We start from the raw sequence: 19,325 nt of genomic DNA on the forward strand, positions 1-19,325 counted from the left end.
GGCATTTAAAACGCCTTTTTATAAGAGACGTTTATTTTTAAACCCACCTAAACGTGGGCAGAGTTTATGGTCTGGATCCAAGAAATCTACTTGGTTGAAAGGATTCCCAAATAAACCATTTTCACTGTTTCACTGTATACTGTTGTATTGTTTTCCCTGTGCATGCTCTAATTATGTAAATATCTTAATTAAATTATATTCATTTAATAAAACATTTTTTTGTGTGATTAACAGCGTTTGTTATTGTATATTCAGGCTTTTAGTTTGACCAAAGGTTTCCTCCCAGTCACAGTGCCACCTGCAGGCTATGCTCTTTGGTTGTCCCTTCTCTGATAGCTGTGGTTCACAAACGTTTTATATCATTAACGTTTTTAATAACGTTTTACAATCGACATGACTGAATAATTTTTGACATGCTTTAGGCTATTTGATAATTTTTAACCTTGAAATGGTGTGCTAAGTGCTTTGATAACTTGGCCAAGTCTTCTTCAGACCAAGTATCACCCAATATAACTTAATTTTAAATATCCTTTATTAAATACACAAATTATCTAAACGTAAAATGTGTCTGTAATTTGTATCCTCAAGGTTTAAGGTTTCTTTATTGTGAAGTATTGTGTGCAGTTTGCGGAGTGAACTTATTTTGTTAGACATTGTAGCAGCATTAATAGTTAACAGTTCAACAATGTATTCAGTAAATAGAACAGTTAGTTTGACCATTGCACTAGTGCTTCAGGTGATTAAGAGAAATCTTATCTCTTAGTATATGTCAAACTATTGTTATAAACAGTGTTAAATAAGGCAAGGTACACAAACACACACGTCATGGAGTTCAGGAAGAATTCTCCTTCTGAATTACACTGTGTTGTGGTCCATATTAATAACATAAAACCCACAATGAAACATGGAAATCACTGTGGAATACGTGTCATTCTCATAGCATAAATAAAAACAGACCAGATATCAAAACATGGAGAAATGAGTCAAATAGAAATATATATACATGATGCATGGTATAAGGTAAGTAGTTAAGAACAGTGGGAAGAGGCAGTAAAACAGCAGCAGTAATGTCATGACATAATATGTACATGGGTTAAGGAAAAAGAAATGCAGTTAAATGTAGCAAATGCAGTGGTTCTCAACCTTTTCAGGCCGCAACCCCCAAAGTACATTATTTTAACTGGGGACCCCACCCTGATGAGCATTCCGAGTTGAGGAATTACAATTTGTATAACACGGTTCTATTGTGAAAATAGCTTATCTACATGCTCACAATGCATGTTGCGAGACTGTACAATCTATTTTCACAATTTCTGCCTCTATAATATTTGACAATTTGGCCAATGTTTAATTTATCATTTTAGAGATATTAAAAGGTCATTAAATTGTCACTTTAGAAATGTGCATATACAACCTATAAAAACGTTATGTTGGTTTGTTTACCCTTGAGTGAGAAAACAATGTTTCACATTAATAATTTGGGGACTACCCCTGGGGGTCCCAACCCACAGGTTGAGAACCACTCTGCTATAGAGGAGTTCCACATGCACCCATTTCAACAAGCAATGCTGGAATAGAGTTGTTCCAAAAGCTCCACTGCAAACTCTTAGGGCCTCTATGAATGAGGAATGATGCTGAAAAAACATGTTAGGTCTGTCAAAAGATGATATTTTCCCCTGGCCTCCAGATGGCAGCATCGTCCTTTCTGCTCACTTCCCAGTCCTGTTGCAGTACTGCAGACAGTTAGTAGGCTGGATCAGTCTGACCAAATGCTACAGATTAAAGTGGAGGCAGTCAACCTTCACGCATTGAAGAGAAAATGAGGGTCCACTTCACCTGACACAGCCATCATAGTCTGTGTCCTCTGCTGAGCCCTGCCGGTGACATCACACACGCAGTGAAACTCCCAAATTACTCTTAAGACAGTGGTTCTCAACCTGTGGGCCACATTATTTTGGGGGGTCCCCAGATGAATAACTTAATGTGCAACATTGTTTTCTCACTCAACAGTAAACAAACCAACATAAAGTATAAGTGTATATAGAGGCTATCTTCACATTTCTAAAGTGTCAATTTAAGGACTTTTTAATACCTCTAAATGAAAAATTAAACATTGTCAAATATTAAAGGCAGACAGTTTGAAAATATTTTAGCAATAGAACCGTGTTATACAAAATGTAATGCCCCAACTCTTACAAATCCAATTTCAAATATGATAATTTTGGGGGTCGTGGCCTGAAAAGGTTGAGAGCCACTGTTCTAGTGAACCAGCCCACATTTCCACCAGGTTTAAGCAGAAACATTGTAATGAAGGATATGTCATCAACAGTGAATATGAACTTAGCTTACAAAATGACACATTCAGGTAGGAATGACAAAACACACTTGCTTTTAACAAAGGAACCTGCAAAGAAACTTGAAAGGTGAAACATACACAAGGTAGATATTTCTTGATATCATGTTACAGATAATGATAGTTTGCCCAGTTCAATCAGCACATGTCTGGCTATGAACTGATATCAAATCCAGAGGGGTCCCTCTACCCCACTTTGAGAATAATTGCCGTAGTATTTACTCTCCTCATAACACATCAGAGGTAACATGCTCTTCAGCTCATGTTGTGCTGGCTGTGTGTGACATCCAGTCTCTCAGGCCTGGCTACTCAGTCCAGCAGCAAACTCCACCAGTGTACGAGTTGGCCTGCCTGACCTGCCTTTCCTCAGGTAGGGGATCTCATCTTTGTTGGACATGACCCCCAGCACTGTGACAAACTCTCTCAGGAAGGCAGCTGCTGTCCACGCACCACCAGACCTGATGAGATACAGATTCATATACTTAACACAATATATTGTTTTTATGTATATTTCCCCCCTGCCATCACAACTGCTTATCAGCGTGATATGGGTTAGTGATTTGTACTTCCTTATTTTACTCAAACACTTGAGGGCCTCTGCTACTATCTGACAGTGCTCAGGGTCAGTGTGTGTTGAGCTACAGTACGTACCGGCTGTAGCTGCCGATGTTATTGAGGTCGGCCAGTTGGCTGCGAGTCACCTGCTTGGTGTAGTGTTGGAACAAAGGCATCCGCCTGTCACCACATTGGCCTACACACACACAATGAAAAAGACAATCACAAACTCATACACACACATGACAAACTAGAAGCAGTGATCTTCCGAGCACAGGTCTATGCCAGGTCAGGAAGGTTGTTGTGGCCTCCTGGTGGCGCTATAATAGGCCAATGTTAAAAGGGTGCCATGTTTTCTTCAGCCTTTAACGGCAATTAGACGCTGCATGCATGATTTTATTCCAAAAATGTGGTGTGCAAAAGTCGACCTGCTGGTGGCGCTCTTAACAGACCAATATGAAAAAGGTGGCATTGTTCCATGACCTAGTGGGAATGTGCGTGCAAAGTTTCATCAGGATGGAATATGAAATATATGACAGATCTATCTGACTATACTAGAGACACTGTGTATTGATTTGTGTGATTTTTGGATAAAATCTTTCAAATATTTTTTTAAATTTGATATCAACAACAAAGCTTAGTAGCTGTCCCAGAAAGCTGTCCCACCTTGTTTTGAATCTATAGAGCCCTAACAGGCTCTGTGCATTAATGTAGTCATGGGTTTCTAGAAGATGGTTTCCTGTTGTGGTTCATCAGCTATTGGGAAATGAACCGTAACAGGAAACAGGTACTGTATGCCACATTCTGGAAACCCAGGAAATACAGTTATGCACAGAGGCTAATATTTCCATGTGTCTCACCTGTTAGCGTAGAGGCGTTGACGATGGCCCTGGGGTTGAAGGTGTGAGCATAACACAGAGCATCAGCCATCTAAATAACTTGATAACTTCAATGAAGTTGAAGATCACATAGCAATAATGCTTATTATTTAAGAAGAGCGCAGCTTCAGTCCTTGCCTTATTATGTAGTAGTTTTAGTAGTATGTAAAATGTCCATATGGTTATCCAAATATTCACTGTCTGTTTGTCGTTGATGAGGCACAACAAAAAAAGCAAACAGCAGCGGGTTTGTGCCATCAGTCTCACCGATAATGTTGACTGGCAGCTTGAGGGCTGCTGCCGTGACGATGGAGGCCCACACAGAGGATGGCTTCAGGGAGATTCCACCACTGAAAGGAAGAAGAAATCAATGTGAAAAATGACTGACTGTCAATAATAGAATAGTGTCTACATCTGGAAGAATCTATATTTTACACCCATATCCAAAGCCACATACAGTATGTCAGTCCTGTATGTCCATGTGCTTATCTGTAGGCCTGTGTTAATTGTTTCTTATTTACTGACCCAACCCGAGAATCCAGAGAAGAAGCCATTGTTTCAGGCAGCCAGGCCCGAGAAACCCTAGAATTTATTATGCTTTGATCAATATAATACAATCAAAAGTCGGATCGCAGATCGGCTGTTTCTAAGTACTCCAGAGACAGTGCTTCTGGTTGGGACCGGAAACCGGAGACGGATATGCTTTTTGGGGGAGCGGGACAACAATGCAAAGGAGAGGTCACTCCAATGCATTGTTGCAGGCGAGTGCAGAAATGCTTGCATGGATTATCATGAGGTGTGATGTTTTCGAGAGCTGACCACAGCATACTCGCAGAAAGTAAGGAAATCGTGGCAGGCAACCCCCGATAAACGCTGCTTTTTTAATGGGGGCATACTATAATCTATGATCCGCGGCTATTCGTGTGGCCAGGGCAGACGCCAGTACATAATGCCTATCAAATACGCTACTTTGAAAGGTTCACGAGGGCAGACGCTATTCATATTTTTATGCCAGATGCCGTATACGTGCGTTACAGGTAGACCACAGCACTGACTGCTTATGCCCTATAAAAAAAAGGGGGGGGGGGGGGGGGGGGGCGAGAAAGATTTAGCTATACTACAGTATTTTTGTTATTTTGGGAAAATGTTTGCCTATAATGACAACCAAAATAGGAACGGCCAGGTTGAAAGTTGTTAACAGCGAGAATGAGTTTTCATTCCATTAACGGAATGGAGCAGGAATAGTCTTGAGAGCATGGAGTGGAAATGCTGAAACAAAATAATGTTTGTTTGATACTTCACTGCATCGTTGAAGCACAAAAAAAAAGGTGAGACACATTTTGGCCTGGAAAATAACGTTCCATTACTTTGCTGGTTTTCTCAACCTTATCAATATACTGTAACACTCAAGGAAATAATTAACAATATCCATAACCCAAACCAATTATCCAATGTTTCATGTTGATTAATGCTATATTTTCTTCAACATTTTTAATTTGCATTTCGAAACATAATATTGATTTTCAACTGTTAACACAAGATTAGATCCCTTTTGCCATTTAATGAATTCCTTTAAAACTAGCCATTGGTCATCAGTTAAAAAGAGCTTTAGATGATTTAACTGTAATTATTTTAAGGCAACATAATTATCAGTAATAGGCATAAACAACTAATTTATCACCTGTCCTTTTCACACCAGACAAAACAGAAACTGATCACTTACACATTCATTATATCATTGTTATAGGTAGCGTAACTGGTCGATAGTTGCATAACTTACCTCATGAATTCCTTTAGGAGTCTTCCAACTGCTTTAGGAGTTTCTCTGAGAAATCTAAACACAAAATCATTATTCTGAGGTAAGCTACATGTCAGTGTTTTGCTAACAATGACCGATAAGTGAACATGCAGTATATACAGTACCGTGAGGATCATGAATCAGGTGAATTGCACTGAAATTGAACACTTCTACTTTCTTCTTCTTCTTGTGTTTCTTTAAAAGGAATACATAAGCATATGGTAAAATACAAGTATGTTTGTATAGGCAAACACTGAAAACAGAAACTGCCAAAGCTATGTTCAGACTGGCAGCCTACATCAGCTAAATAACACATGGAAACTGAATTCTGCTAATCAGCACGACGGGCAGGATGACAGATCATCTCCATCGGTTGTCTGAAAGGTTTTGTATGTAGGCTGAAGCCTACATACAAAACATTGCAGGGGTTGACACTAAGGTCTCAGAGGCACTTGCCCGTCAGGCAAGTTCATGTTCTACTTGCCCAAAGGCCCACTTACCCGAAAAGTAAATCGACCATTATAAAATGATGGGCAAGATTGTAATGACTGCTCAATTAAACACTTATTTCTTTACTTTCTGGGGCTGTGCAATAAAAAATAATCATCTCTCCAAATCTAAATACCAAATATCTACATAGCTACGATTGAATATGTCTGTGGTTTCAAACGTTATTTTATATGTTTTAAGTGTAGCAACATTAAAAACAGCATTATAGGTAAACAGTGCTCTTATTTTACATTCCACAGACCAGAAGACAGCCCTCTGGCCACGTTCAGGTCTTTAGACAGATATCTCGTGTTGTGTTTATAAACGGTTGCGTCCCCTCTCAAATGAGCACTTGCCCGGTCGGGCAACCTGAAAGCACACTTCACCTGCCCGAAAGTTTTATTTACCTGCCGGGGGCAGGTGGGCAAGCCTTAGTGTCAAGGCCTGCATTGTATACTTTGTTGTAAAACAGAGTATACATCTTGCATTACATAATATGCCTTAATTGTTACATTGTTACCACAGCAACCAATGCAGCTAGGGAAACGATATCTAAATACACAAATCTGATCTGTTCACTAGCAAATAACAGGGAGGACAGTCAGGCATAAAGACAGTCTGAACAAAGCCTAAGATGTGAGTCATGTCTCTGTGCTTTCTGAACATTTGGACACCTCTTTGACACACCTCTGATTGAAACAAATAGCATATATAGTGATATACGAGCCTGTACATGTATCATTTTTTAAGAACTACTGATTTAGAAGGCATTTGTTGAATTTGCCTCAGGTCTTAATAGAGGGCTAAATCTTGACTCACAATACAAGACATACAGCTCACCATCACATCTGCTATAGGGTTACTGTCTCTCAGCATGGTGTACATGAAATTCTGCAAAGTCTGGAACATACGCATAAATATATATCAGTTATAAATGAATGCACACACAATGTACATGTAAATGTAATATTTAGAACCAGGGACCATGCACACAAGATCTTCAAGCCAGCCAGTATGATAAATGTATAACTACTGTTGTTAGTTTTAATCGTCAGCTTTCTTATTGTTGTTATTTCTGCTGCAATGTTGAGTGTGTGTGTGTGTGTGTGTGTGTGTGTGTGTGTGTGTGTGTGTGTGTTTACTTACCATTTTACTTTGTTGTTTTTTTTTTTTTCGCATTAATGTTTTTGATGTCTGATACAATGTGTGTGTATAATGTCTGTGGAGGCAAAGAAAATAAATCATTAATGGACAAAAAAGAACATGGGAAACCGCACAATACAGTGGTCATTTTACCATTGGAAATAGCTATGTTTTAGCACAAATATACGAGATGCGGGTCGGCAGCCAATAACATATAATTCTAGGGGTCCTTGACATGAAAAAGTTTGAGAACCACTAACAAAGAAACATGCTTGTTCAAAAACCTTAGAAGGATTTAGAAGACATAGACAAAAATATTCAAAGACTTGCACAAATTGTCACAATCTTTCAAAAATAGCAGATCTACAGAATGTAATATTCTTGGCAGAAGGGTTAATAAAAATACTACTTTTATATCCAGGGTTCAGGGGGTTCTCTCACCTGTCTGACAAGTTTGTTGTGACAGCGCAGCAGCTCAAAGAAGAGCTCCAGCAGGGCAGTGGGGTTCATCAGGTCCTTGTTCCGAAGGAGAATCAGCGCTTTGCAGAGGGTCTGACAGAGAAAGTGGGATACAGAAACATTAGAAATGGGGTCTGGGCACAGCCTTGTAAAATCTCCCCCCACCCGCACTGACCTGCAGTCATCACAATAAATAGTTGTGCACTTACATACATACAGGCTAGACCGAATGCCAACACCATGTTACTTAATGGCGTTCACCTGGGCACAATAGTAGTTGAGAATTGGACGAAGAGGGGGTGAGCATGGGAGAGGACAATTTCTGTTCACTGATAGAAACGCGTCTTTAACATCCATATTTAGTTACCGTTATGCTGAGAACTGTTGTAATTAACGTCTGCAAGAATAAATGGTCAAATGCATGGATTGGAGTGGACCTGAATTCTTTGTGCGTGCGTGTCATACAGTGTCTTTTAAATTCCATGTTTAGCTCCTTGCGGCTATGTAGAACTGCCTTTGTACTGCCGCAGGAATAAGTATAACCTGCATCATTCTCAACAGGACTTTAGAGGTTCCAATGCTGTTTTACACCTGCAATATACTGTACATAAAATTGTGGGTTAAACATGAACTTAAAGTATCATGATTCATGAATGATGGTTTATTTTGTGTTCATCTACAAAGTAAATATTTGGGCTACTCCTTCACATTTCAGTAGTAATTGCAGGGCTCTGTTACTTACATGACTAAGCCCTTTGACAAGAAATTCAAAGTTAATAACAGTGACAATTCTGATGCAAACATTGTAAAGGCTCTAGCTAGGGGCCCTATAGGCTCATGGGCCCCAAGGCCTGGTAGACTCGTGCAGTAATACAACATGGCCCTGATTAGGGTGAACATTTGCAGAAAATAGTCGATCCACAAGCATTGCAACACGTGAGTTGTATATCGGCATTTTCTGCTAATTGATTTGGTGTAGAGGGGGGGGGGGGGAAACAGAGCAACAAGTACAGTGCCAAATTAGGGCTGTCTTACTAAATACAGAGGATCTAATTTGTAGGGGGTCCTATGTTGTCTCACCATCCAGAAGTCATGCTCCAAGACTGTGTGATGATTCAACAGCAGTCCAGTCAGATCCTGAGGGAAGGTGGACAGCTGCTGCTGATAGCAGTGTGCAACCTGGGAAATAAAGGTGCATTACAATTTCTAAAACCACTGTAATGGTTGGTGTTACACATAACGGGACAGATAGAAAGTCCACCACACTGATTCACAACAGTTTGTAATTGAATAGAGCAGGGGTCTTCAACGTTTTCAGGCCAAGGACCCCTTTGTTGAGAGATGAAGCAGGGACCCCTACAACCTTATCATAGATTCATAGATAGTTTCATTGTTTGACAGCACAATCATTGGTGTATTTTGGATTCATGTCAATTTGTGTTTTCAGATATTTAACCACTTGAACCGTCAATACTTAATAAACTTGACCTTTCACTCTGTACTTAGTCTGCTTCTTTTCCCCCTCTACCAAACCTCTTGCTGAAAATAGCCAATCTATAACAGCTTGTAGATCTGCTATTTTTGGCTAATGTTCTCAGAATAGGGTTCAAGTGGTTAATATAAAAAAGGAGAAAAAAGGTAGCTGTAGACACAAACACATGCACACACACACACACACACACACACACACACACACACACACACACACACACACACACACACACACACACACACACACACACACACACACACACACACACACACACACACACACACACACACACACAGAGTCACTGACAAGAACATTCTACTGATGAGCAGAAATTAAGAAGAGCCATCAGCTCTGAACTACCAAGTGAGTTTACATAGTTTACACAGTCATTATTGCATTCACTCATGGCTTATCCTCAACTTGATTGAAGGATAACAGTAAACATTAGTTTGTTGAATCATTAGACCACACAAATAACCTTTTAGATAATAAATTACAACCTACTGTTATTAAGAGAAGATGTTCTCTTATTCAGAGCCACAAGTAAAATGACAAATAAACTATAATGTCATAAACCAATGTACTCAAAATGACAGCTGCTTCTTCTACATTCTGACTCTTGTCTTGCTTGACACTGCAGCTCTGATATTTTCATTGCAGGTGTCCCAGGACTCTGATTCCAGTCTAGGGTTCGAATGCACTGTGGTAAATCCAGTCTGCAATTATGCAGCCGACGTGTCCCGATGTTTTACCACTTTCAATCTGGTGTCCCTATTTTGGGCATGTCATTCAAAATCGCTACTTGTGATATTATAGAGCGGCTATTTTAGAATTTTAAATTTTTGATAATTATTGTATTGTCTTTTGTTTGGTTCTGCAGGTTGAGTGCAGTAGACTCACATTTTTAACACCTCTGACAGTTTTCCGGACACAGTGTTGTCAAAACCTGCTGCAGTCTTTGTCAGATGAGGACTGGAATCTTCTCCCTCCTTCTCATATACACACCCAACACAAGACCCTGAGAAACAGTTAACAGTTAATACTTAACATAGAATAGATGATATATTCAACCTTTCATCCAAAACTCTGCACCTCAGCCAAAACAGAAGCAAGAGGAGAAAGCACCAGTTTTAGCTGTTCTCTATTGGTTGTTCCTATAGCAGCAGATAGCAGATTGACAGACGCCAACCAGGTCTGTTTCTTTGGTCAAAGTTGATGCCATGCCAAAGCCCAAGCGCGCCGCTCGCCCAGCAGTCTGCACTCGCCCCCATGTGTGCGACCTTGCCCTTAGGGCATCTTCCTGGTCTGTAGGCCTGTGTTCATTATTTAATGTTATTAAAGGAGTAGTTCACCCCCAAAATGACTGTTTTTCTATTAATTAATCACGCCATGGAGACTTGAGTTCAATAATATTAGTTTGTATTTGTCGCATTCCTAAAAAAATTGATAATAGTAATTTTGCCCCCATTGATTCTGGATGGGGACCCAAATGCATTTGGGTCACCAAATTTCCCCATCCGGAATCAATAGGGGAACATTTATTGTAATCAAATGATTGTCTTGGCAACAAAACCCCAAAAATATTATAAAAGTCAAGTCATTTTGGGGTGAACTACTCCTTTAACTCATTGCATGCCAGGCCCGATAGTCCCGAGATTATTTCAATGTCTTTCCCTGCCAGGCCCGATAGTCCCGAGAATTTCCGGCATTTTGAAAAAAAAAATTTTTTTTCAAATTTTTTTTTGGACCCCAAAAAATGTAGTAGGCATGATAGAAATCGCGAAATTGCATATTTAACCCCCATAGCAACCCCATCTATCAAACATGGCAGCCATCTTTGTTTACATTATAGGAAAACATAATGGCTTGTATCTCATGAATGCCTGAACGGATTTCCATTCGGATTTTTTTGTTTGAAAGCTGTGAGCAATGTGGACACACGTGGTGCATTATCTAGGCATGGGTGTGCATGATCCGTGTACTATGAATTACATGGAAGTCTATGGAGACCAGAGGCACCATAGAGTACGAAGGTATTGTTAAATGGCGGGGAATGTGTTAATGCATCACGTGCCAAAGGCAAAACTCCATGTATGAACCTCATACTGGCCAAGAAAGTATTTCAGAATATGCTTCAGCCCTTATTGCCAACATCCAGGGTCATTAATGAACACCTTCCAAGTTCCTGTTTAAGAATCTAAGAATGTAACTATCAGACATTTGGCTGGAAAACTATAAAGTTCATTTCGTAAACTGAAAACATTACAGGGCAGCACAGAAGTAAGGTGAAGGGTAGAATGTTTTTTTGTGCTATGGTTTACCCATTTCCTGCTCCTCTGTCCAGGTCTAACCCCTGAAAAGATACACAACTTCTAGAATTATTGAAAAATAACAGATCTACAAGCTCACAACGCAGCACCGAATTCAGAGTGCATGTGTGTGCTTGCTTGCGTGTGTGTGTGTGTGTGTGTGTGTGTGTGTGTGTCTGTGTGTGTGTCTGTGTGTGTGTGTGTGTGTGTGTGTGTGTGTGTGTGTGTGTGTTTGTGCGTGTGCGTGCGTGTGTGTGCATGTCTTACCGGCAGACACCAAGAAAACAGCCATGAACAGGGCCAAATCATCAGGCTCCAGGCCCACCAAGCCCTTGCCGAGCCCCCTCAGTGATGCTAGAAGTCTGCCTGTTGAGGAAGGTCACACTCCTCTCCTTGGCATCGACCAACGTGCAGAACCTCACCACGAGAACCTAGGGACGAGATGTGGATCAGATGTGGTTCACTGTCATCATTGATTTCATTTCCTTAAATCTCTGAAGACACACTGAGGGCTGGGACCCTCTTTTGAATGAATAAAATAACATGATTAAGAGAACATTTTTATAATTATTACATGATTTATCAACATCAATTAAAACAAGTACAATTTCGATTGACCAAGCTTGATATATCCGACTGAAAGCGACCTCGGGGAACAAGAGCTATACTAAAGCGAAGCCTGTAAGGTGTTCCAAGTGTGCGAGACAACACTTGAAAGCACTTGTTTTAGTGCTCCGGTACAGTGGTTCTCAACCCAAGGGGGTCCCCCAATTATTTTGGGGGGTCCCCAGATGATTAGCTTAATGTGAGACATTGTTTTCTCACTCAACAGTAAACAAACCAACATACAGTATAAATGTATGGAGGGTATCTGCACATTTCAAAAGTGATTCATTTAAGGACATTTAAGACCCTTTTAATAACTGCTGGTAAAATTTAAATTATTAAATATAAGAGGCAGAAATTGATGCAATTGTAAAAATAGCTGATCGACATGCTCACAACGCGGTGCGTGTTAAGCAAAATGTAATGTCTCAAGTCTTATAACTCCAAGTGCTCGTCAGGGTGGGGTGGGGGCTCCCAAGTTCAAATAAGATTATTTTGGGGGCTGCGGCCTGAAAAGGTTGAGAAGAGAACCACTGCCCTACTGTATGTTAAGAGAGGTCTCATACAGGATACCGGATGAAGTGACAAAACTGCAACTGGAACACCGGAACACTAGCAAATTGAGGCTCAAACCATTTTGTTGTGGGGTTCACCCTGCTGAGCAGTGCTGACTGAATGAAATTGGTATTCTGAGCTGAAAATGTGTTTCTAATGGTCTAGTCCAGGGTTCCCCAATAGGCGGCCCGCGGGCCATTTGCGGCCCGCTACTGTCTGGCCCCCACCAACCCCAGTAATAATGGTGGTATAAGAGCAGCAACAACACTAGTATATATATCGTCGTTGTTGGGTGGAAACCTTGTATGTCCAAAACCGTTCGTTTTGTATTTATCATTTAAAAAATGTACTAAACTAGTGAAAACAGCCGATCTACAAGCACATGTGCTTGTAGATCTGCTGTTTTCACTAGTTTTGTGCGACGATCTTGTATGATGAAGCAGGGCTTTGCTTTACCAAGAAACGTACACATTTGATACTTGGAGATACAAGGTTTCTGCCCGACAGTGACGATATCTGAACTGTTGCTGGAGTAGCAGAAACGCCACCGTCGCCCCCTGCAATGTTGTGGCCCTCTGCTTGAGGTACCCTAGACATAATTCGGACCTTGGAGAAAACTATTTGGGGAACCCTGGTCTAGTCTATAGCAATGATTACTATACAACAGAGCTTTAACGTTTTCACTTCATTTTCTCTCACAAAAACATAACTTACACCCCTCTAATGACAGGAATGACAGTCAAAGCGCCAAATGACTATTGTTATTTCACTACCGTGTTGCCTTGAGTGTGAGGTCTCTGGCAGAGAGCTCCAGCAGAGTCAGGTCCAGGGTGGGAGCTCCACTGATGTAGTGGATTATGTCCAGTGGTCTCACACAGAGTCAGGTCCAGGGTGGGAGCTCCATTGGTGTAGTGGATTATGTCTAGTGGTCTCAGGCTGCCCTCTTCAGAGGCCACAGAACCAGGCTGGATGTCCTTCACAAACAACACTGCATACACACTGTCACCGCCACCGGCTAGCATCAAGCCTGAAGGAAAGGAGGGAGTTTTTTGTTTAGCAATTTTATCCGACAAGGATGTGATGAATTAGAAATACGGGACATTTGTTTTTGTCGCATTCCTAATCCAATAATTTGATGTCCAGCAATGGTTCCCTTTGGAGACAAAAAGAGTCTCATCAAATCATTGGCTTAGGTATGTGACAAAACAAAAATATCCATGAATCCATGTCTCCATTGGGTTAGTAATTGACAGGGAAACAAATAATTTAGTATAGTTCATGCATCATTCAGAGGTTGATGTCCCTTTTTCTTCTGTTTTTTTCTATGGATGTACAATTTGAGTTCTTAGCCAAGTAAAAACAGTTAGGACTAATAAAGACTTTTTAGACAAACTACTTTAAAGACATTCTGGTGAAGAAATATGGCACTACATACTGCATGATAGGGTCAGCTGACCAGCTCATTATAACTACCATAACGTAGTTAATAGTTATAAAGTGTCTAATTACAAAAAGACACTTTTAAACTGACCAAGACATTGCCTTATAGATCCGACCTTTAATTTAAGAGTTACCCAACATATTTACTCAACACTTTATCACTGTTGCAACTTGGAATGGAATAATGTAATACAACTCTGATTAGGCGGAAATATTTGCTGAAAATAAGTCTTATTTGACTGTGAGCTTGTAGATCGGCCATATTCTGCTATTGATTTGAGGTGTGTGGGTAGTTACAGTGCTAACTAAGGTCTGTCTTACTAAGTACAGGGGATCTAAGTTGTTAATGGGTAGCTTTATATTATAGCCTATGTCCTTTTATTGTAACTTGGGGTCCTATGTTGTCTCACCATGCAGAAGTCTGGCTTCAAGACTGTGATGATGTGTGATGATTCAACAGCAAGCAGTCCAGTCAGATCCTGAGAGAAGGTGGATGGCTGCTGGTGATGATAGCAGTGTGCAACCTCAGAAATAATTAGAATTTCAACCAGCACTGGTTAGTGGTACACACAGATAGAAAGTCCACCACTGATTCTAACCCTTTGACAACACTAGACCAGTGGTTCTCAACCTTTTAAGGCCACGACCCCCCAAATAATCATATTTTAACTTTATTGTCATTTTAGAAATGTGCATATACCCTCTATCTAAACACTTAAACTTTAGGTTGGTTTGTTTACTGTTGAGAGAGAAAACAATGTTGCAAATTGAGTTAATCATCCAAAAATAATTTGGGGATCCCCCTGGAGGTCCAGAATATACACAGGTTGAGAACCACACCTGTGCAAAGAACAACACCATATCTGCCAGCAATTGTGTAGCAGAAGTAGCAGTTATATCATTAGCATAGCACGTTTAGCATTAGCATCTGTTAGCATTTAACGAAAGTAACAACATAACATTAGCAAGCATTAGCAAAAGTAGCGGTTGACGTTAGGTTAGCATTAGCATCTGTTAGCATGTTCGCCCTTCTTCAGCTCGGTGGTGGGCGTGTCACATATTCGCGTTGCTGATGTAACAAAACGGACGACGCGCACGCGACTCTGTGCACGGCTGCACGCGCGCCCGCTCATTGGACGCGGACGCGCGTCGTTTGAAGCAGCCAATGTGCGAGGATGGCGTCGGGTATAAATAAACGGCGTTTGCAACAGGGCGTCATTCAGTGCTGGAGCGTTGAGGAGACAAGTCGGACTACTACTTCACTGGATCATCACTAACTCACAACTAGCAACTTTAATTGATTTCAACGATTCATCATCACTTCGGTGGAGTTGATCGTTATGGACAACATGGCTCCACTTGCAAAGCGTTCCTACATGGCTGCACTTGCAAAGTGTTCCTACATGGCCAACAACAACAAGGCGGCTAACAAGGGAAACAGACCACAACAACTGACCGTTGTCCACACCAGAATCCTCCCGGGGGTCAGAGACAGACTGAGGATGAGGCTGGCTGCACATTGCATCAGGACCCCGGCAGAACTGGCGAGGAGCAAACGGCCACAGTGGGAGCGGGAGCCAGCAGACACACCTGGGAGAAGAAAGAGGTTTGCCACCTGCGACGTTGACGCACTACGGTGCGAGACCGGCGATGACAACACCGCAAAGCTCCTGAAAGTGACCGTTGTTGCCCAGTCACAGCCGGACAGAGTGGAGGCCCCTCCTCGAGTCGCTCCCTTCACTGTTCCAGACATTGATGCAGGGGAGCAATGTTCTGAGTATGTGAAAGACATTTATGCACATCTAATGGACCTCGAGGTACAGCAGGCTGTGCGACGCGGGTATTTGAAGGGCAGCGACATCAAGCCCCACATGCGAGCTCTCCTAATCGGCTGGATGATCACGGTTAGTTCCAAATACCAGCTGCTCCAGGAGACGCTGTATCTGGCGGTTGCCATCTTCGACCGTTTCCTGCAAGTTACGCCGGTTCCACGAGAGATGCTCCAGCTTGTTGGTGCCACTGCCATGCTGCTGGCCTTGAAGCACGAGGAGATGGACCCACCACAGGTCCGGGACTTTGCTGACTTCACAGACGACACCTACACAGCCGCTCACATTAAACAGATGGAGCGGATCATGCTGAGATCCCTCAACTTTGACCTGGGACGCCCGCTGCCCGTGCACTTCCTCCGGAGAGCGTCCAAGGCTGCAGGCTCTACCGCGGAGACGTACATGCTGGCCAACTACCTGATGGAGCTGACTCTCTTCGACTACGACCTGGTTCACTACCGGCCGTCTGAGATCGCCGCCGCTTCCCTGTTCCTCTCCCAGCTGCTGCTGGATGGCCAGTCATGGACGCTTGCACAGCTGCACGACACCACCTATGACGAGGATCACCTAAAGCCGATCGTGCAACACCTCGCCAAGAATGTAGTGGCCGTCGACCAGGGGAAAGCAGAGCTGCAGGTGGTGAAGAAAAAGTACTCTCGGAATCCCAGACTGGGATCACGCGGGGTCTCACTCCTTCCTGAGCTGCAATCTCCTGTTGTGTTCAACCTGGCTCTTCCTCTGCTGGGGGACCTACAAATCTGCCCTCCAAGAAAGGCTAGAGTACACCACTGGTTGTAAGGCATTTAAAACGCCTTTTTAACGTGGGCAGAGTTTATGGTCTGGATCCAAGAAATCTACTTGGTTGAAAGGATTCCCAAATAAACCATTTTCATTTTCACTGTTTCACTGTATACTGTTGTATTGTTTTCCCTGTGCATGCTCTAATTATGTAAATATCTTAATTAAATTATATTCATTTAATAAAACATTTTTTTGTGTGATTAACAGCGTTTGTTATTGTATATTCAGGCTTTAAGTTTGACCAAAGGTTTCCTCCCAGTCACAGTGCCACCTGCAGGCTATGCTCTTTGGTTGTCCCTTCTCTGATAGCTGTGGTTCACAAACGTTTTATATCATTAACGTTTTACAATCGACATGACTGAATAATTTTTGACATGCTTTAGGCTATTTGATAATTTTTAACCTTGAAATGGTGTGCTAAGTGCTTTGATAACTTGGCCAAGTCTTCTTCAGACCAAGTGTCACCCAATATAACTTAATTTTAAATATCCTTTATTAAATACACAAATTATCTAAACGTAAAATGTGTCTGTAATTTGTATCCTCAAGGTTTAAGGTTTCTTTATTGTGAAGTATTGTGTGCAGTTTGCGGAGTGAACTTATTTTGTTAGACATTGTAGCAGCATTAATAGTTAACAGTTCAACAATGTATTCAGTAAATAGAACAGTTAGTTTGACCATTGCACTAGTGCTTCAGGTGATTAAGAGAAATCTTATCTCTTAGTATATGTCAAACTATTGTTATAAACAGTGTTAAATAAGGCAAGGTACACAAACACACACGTCATGGAGTTCAGGAAGAATTCTCCTTCTGAATTACACTGTGTTGTGGTCCATATTAATAACATAAAACCCACAATGAAACATGGAAATCACTGTGGAATACGTGTCATTCTCATAGTATAAATAAAAACAGACCAGATATCAAAACATGGAGAAATGAGTAAAATAGAAATATATATACATGATGCATGGTATAAGGTAAGTAGTTAAGAACAGTGGGAAGAGGCAGTAAAACAGCAGCAGTAATGTCATGACATAATATGTACATTGGTTAAGGAAAAAGAAATGCAGTTAAATGTAGCAAATGCAGTGGTTCTCAACCTTTTCAGGCCGCAACCCCCAAAGTACATTATTTTAACTGGGGACCCCACCCTGATGAGCATTCCGAGTTGAGGAATTACAATTTGTATAACACGGTTCTATTGTGAAAATAGCTTATCTACATGCTCACAATGCATGTTGCGAGACTGTACAATCTATTTTCACAATTTCTGCCTCTATAATATTTGACAATTTGGCCAATGTTTAATTTATCATTTTAGAGATATTAAAAGGTCAATAAATTGTCACTTTAGAAATGTGCATATACAACCTATAAAAACGTTATGTTGGTTTGTTTACCCTTGAGTGAGAAAACAATGTTTCACATTAATAATTTGGGGACTACCCCTGGGGGTCCCAACCCACAGGTTGAGAACCACTCTGCTATAGAGGAGTTCCACATGCACCCATTTCAACAAGCAATGCTGGAATAGAGTTGTTCCAAAAGCTCCACTGCAAACTCTTAGGGCCTCTATGAATGAGGAATGATGCTGAAAAAACATGTTAGGTCTGTCAAAAGATGATATTTTCCCCCGGCCTCCAGATGGCAGCATCGTCCTTTCTTCTCCTTTCTGCTCACTTCCCAGTCCTGTTGCAGTACTGCAGACAGTTAGTAGGCTGGATCAGTCTGACCAAATGCTACAGATTAAAGTGGAGGCAGTCAACCTTCACGCATTGAAGAGAAAATGAGGGTCCACTTCACCTGACACAGCCATCATAGTCTGTGTCCTCTGCTGAGCCCTGCCGGTGACATCACACACGCAGTGAAACTCCCAAATTACTCTTAAGACAGTGGTTCTCAACCTGTGGGCCACATTATTTTGGGGGGTCCCCAGATGAATAACTTAATGTGCAACATTGTTTTCTCACTCAACAGTAAACAAACCAACATAAAGTATAAGTATATATAGAGGCTATCTTCACATTTCTAAAGTGTCAATTTAAGGACTTTTTAATACCTCTAAATGAAAAATTAAACATTGTCAAATATTAAAGGCAGACAGTTTGAAAATATTTTAGCAATAGAACCGTGTTATACAAAATGTAATGCCCCAACTCTTACAAATCCAATTTCAAATATGATAATTTTGGGGGTCGTGGCCTGAAAAGGTTGAGAGCCACTGTTCTAGTGAACCAGACCACATTTCCACCAGGTTTAAGCAGAAACATTGTAATGAAGGATATGTCATCAACAGTGAATATGAACTTAGCTTACAAAATGACACATTCAGGTAGGGATGACAAAACACACTTGCTTTTAACAAAGGAACCTGCAAAGAAACTTGAAAGGTGAAACATACACGAGGTAGATATTTCTTGATATCATGTTACAGATAATGATAGTTTGCCAGTTCAATCAGCACATGTCTGGCTATGAACTGATATCAAATCCAGAGGGGTCCCTCTACCCCACTTTGAGAATAATTGCCGTAGTATTTACTCTCCTCATAACACATCAGAGGTAACATGCTCTTCAGCTCATGTTGTGCTGGCTGTGTGTGACATCCAGTCTC

The 19,325-nt window shown here is 41.2% G+C and overlaps 1 protein-coding gene across 1 annotated transcript; it reads left to right on the forward strand.

Moving 5' to 3' along the window:
* Positions 1-15,426: 15,426 nt before the first annotated feature.
* On the forward strand, positions 15,427-16,704 carry LOC308287999 (G2/mitotic-specific cyclin-B2-like; the record flags this gene model as incomplete). Its single annotated transcript, XM_080729347.1, has 1 exon — positions 15,427-16,704. One exon carries the CDS (start codon positions 15,427-15,429, stop codon positions 16,702-16,704), a length of 1,278 nt encoding a protein of 425 aa, XP_080585473.1.
* Between the last annotated feature and the right edge of the window lie 2,621 nt (positions 16,705-19,325).

The sequence above is a fragment of the Nannobrachium achirus genome (assembly GCF_963921795.1).
Source record: "Nannobrachium achirus genome assembly, chromosome: 7".
Lineage (NCBI taxonomy): Eukaryota > Metazoa > Chordata > Actinopteri > Myctophiformes > Myctophidae > Nannobrachium > Nannobrachium achirus.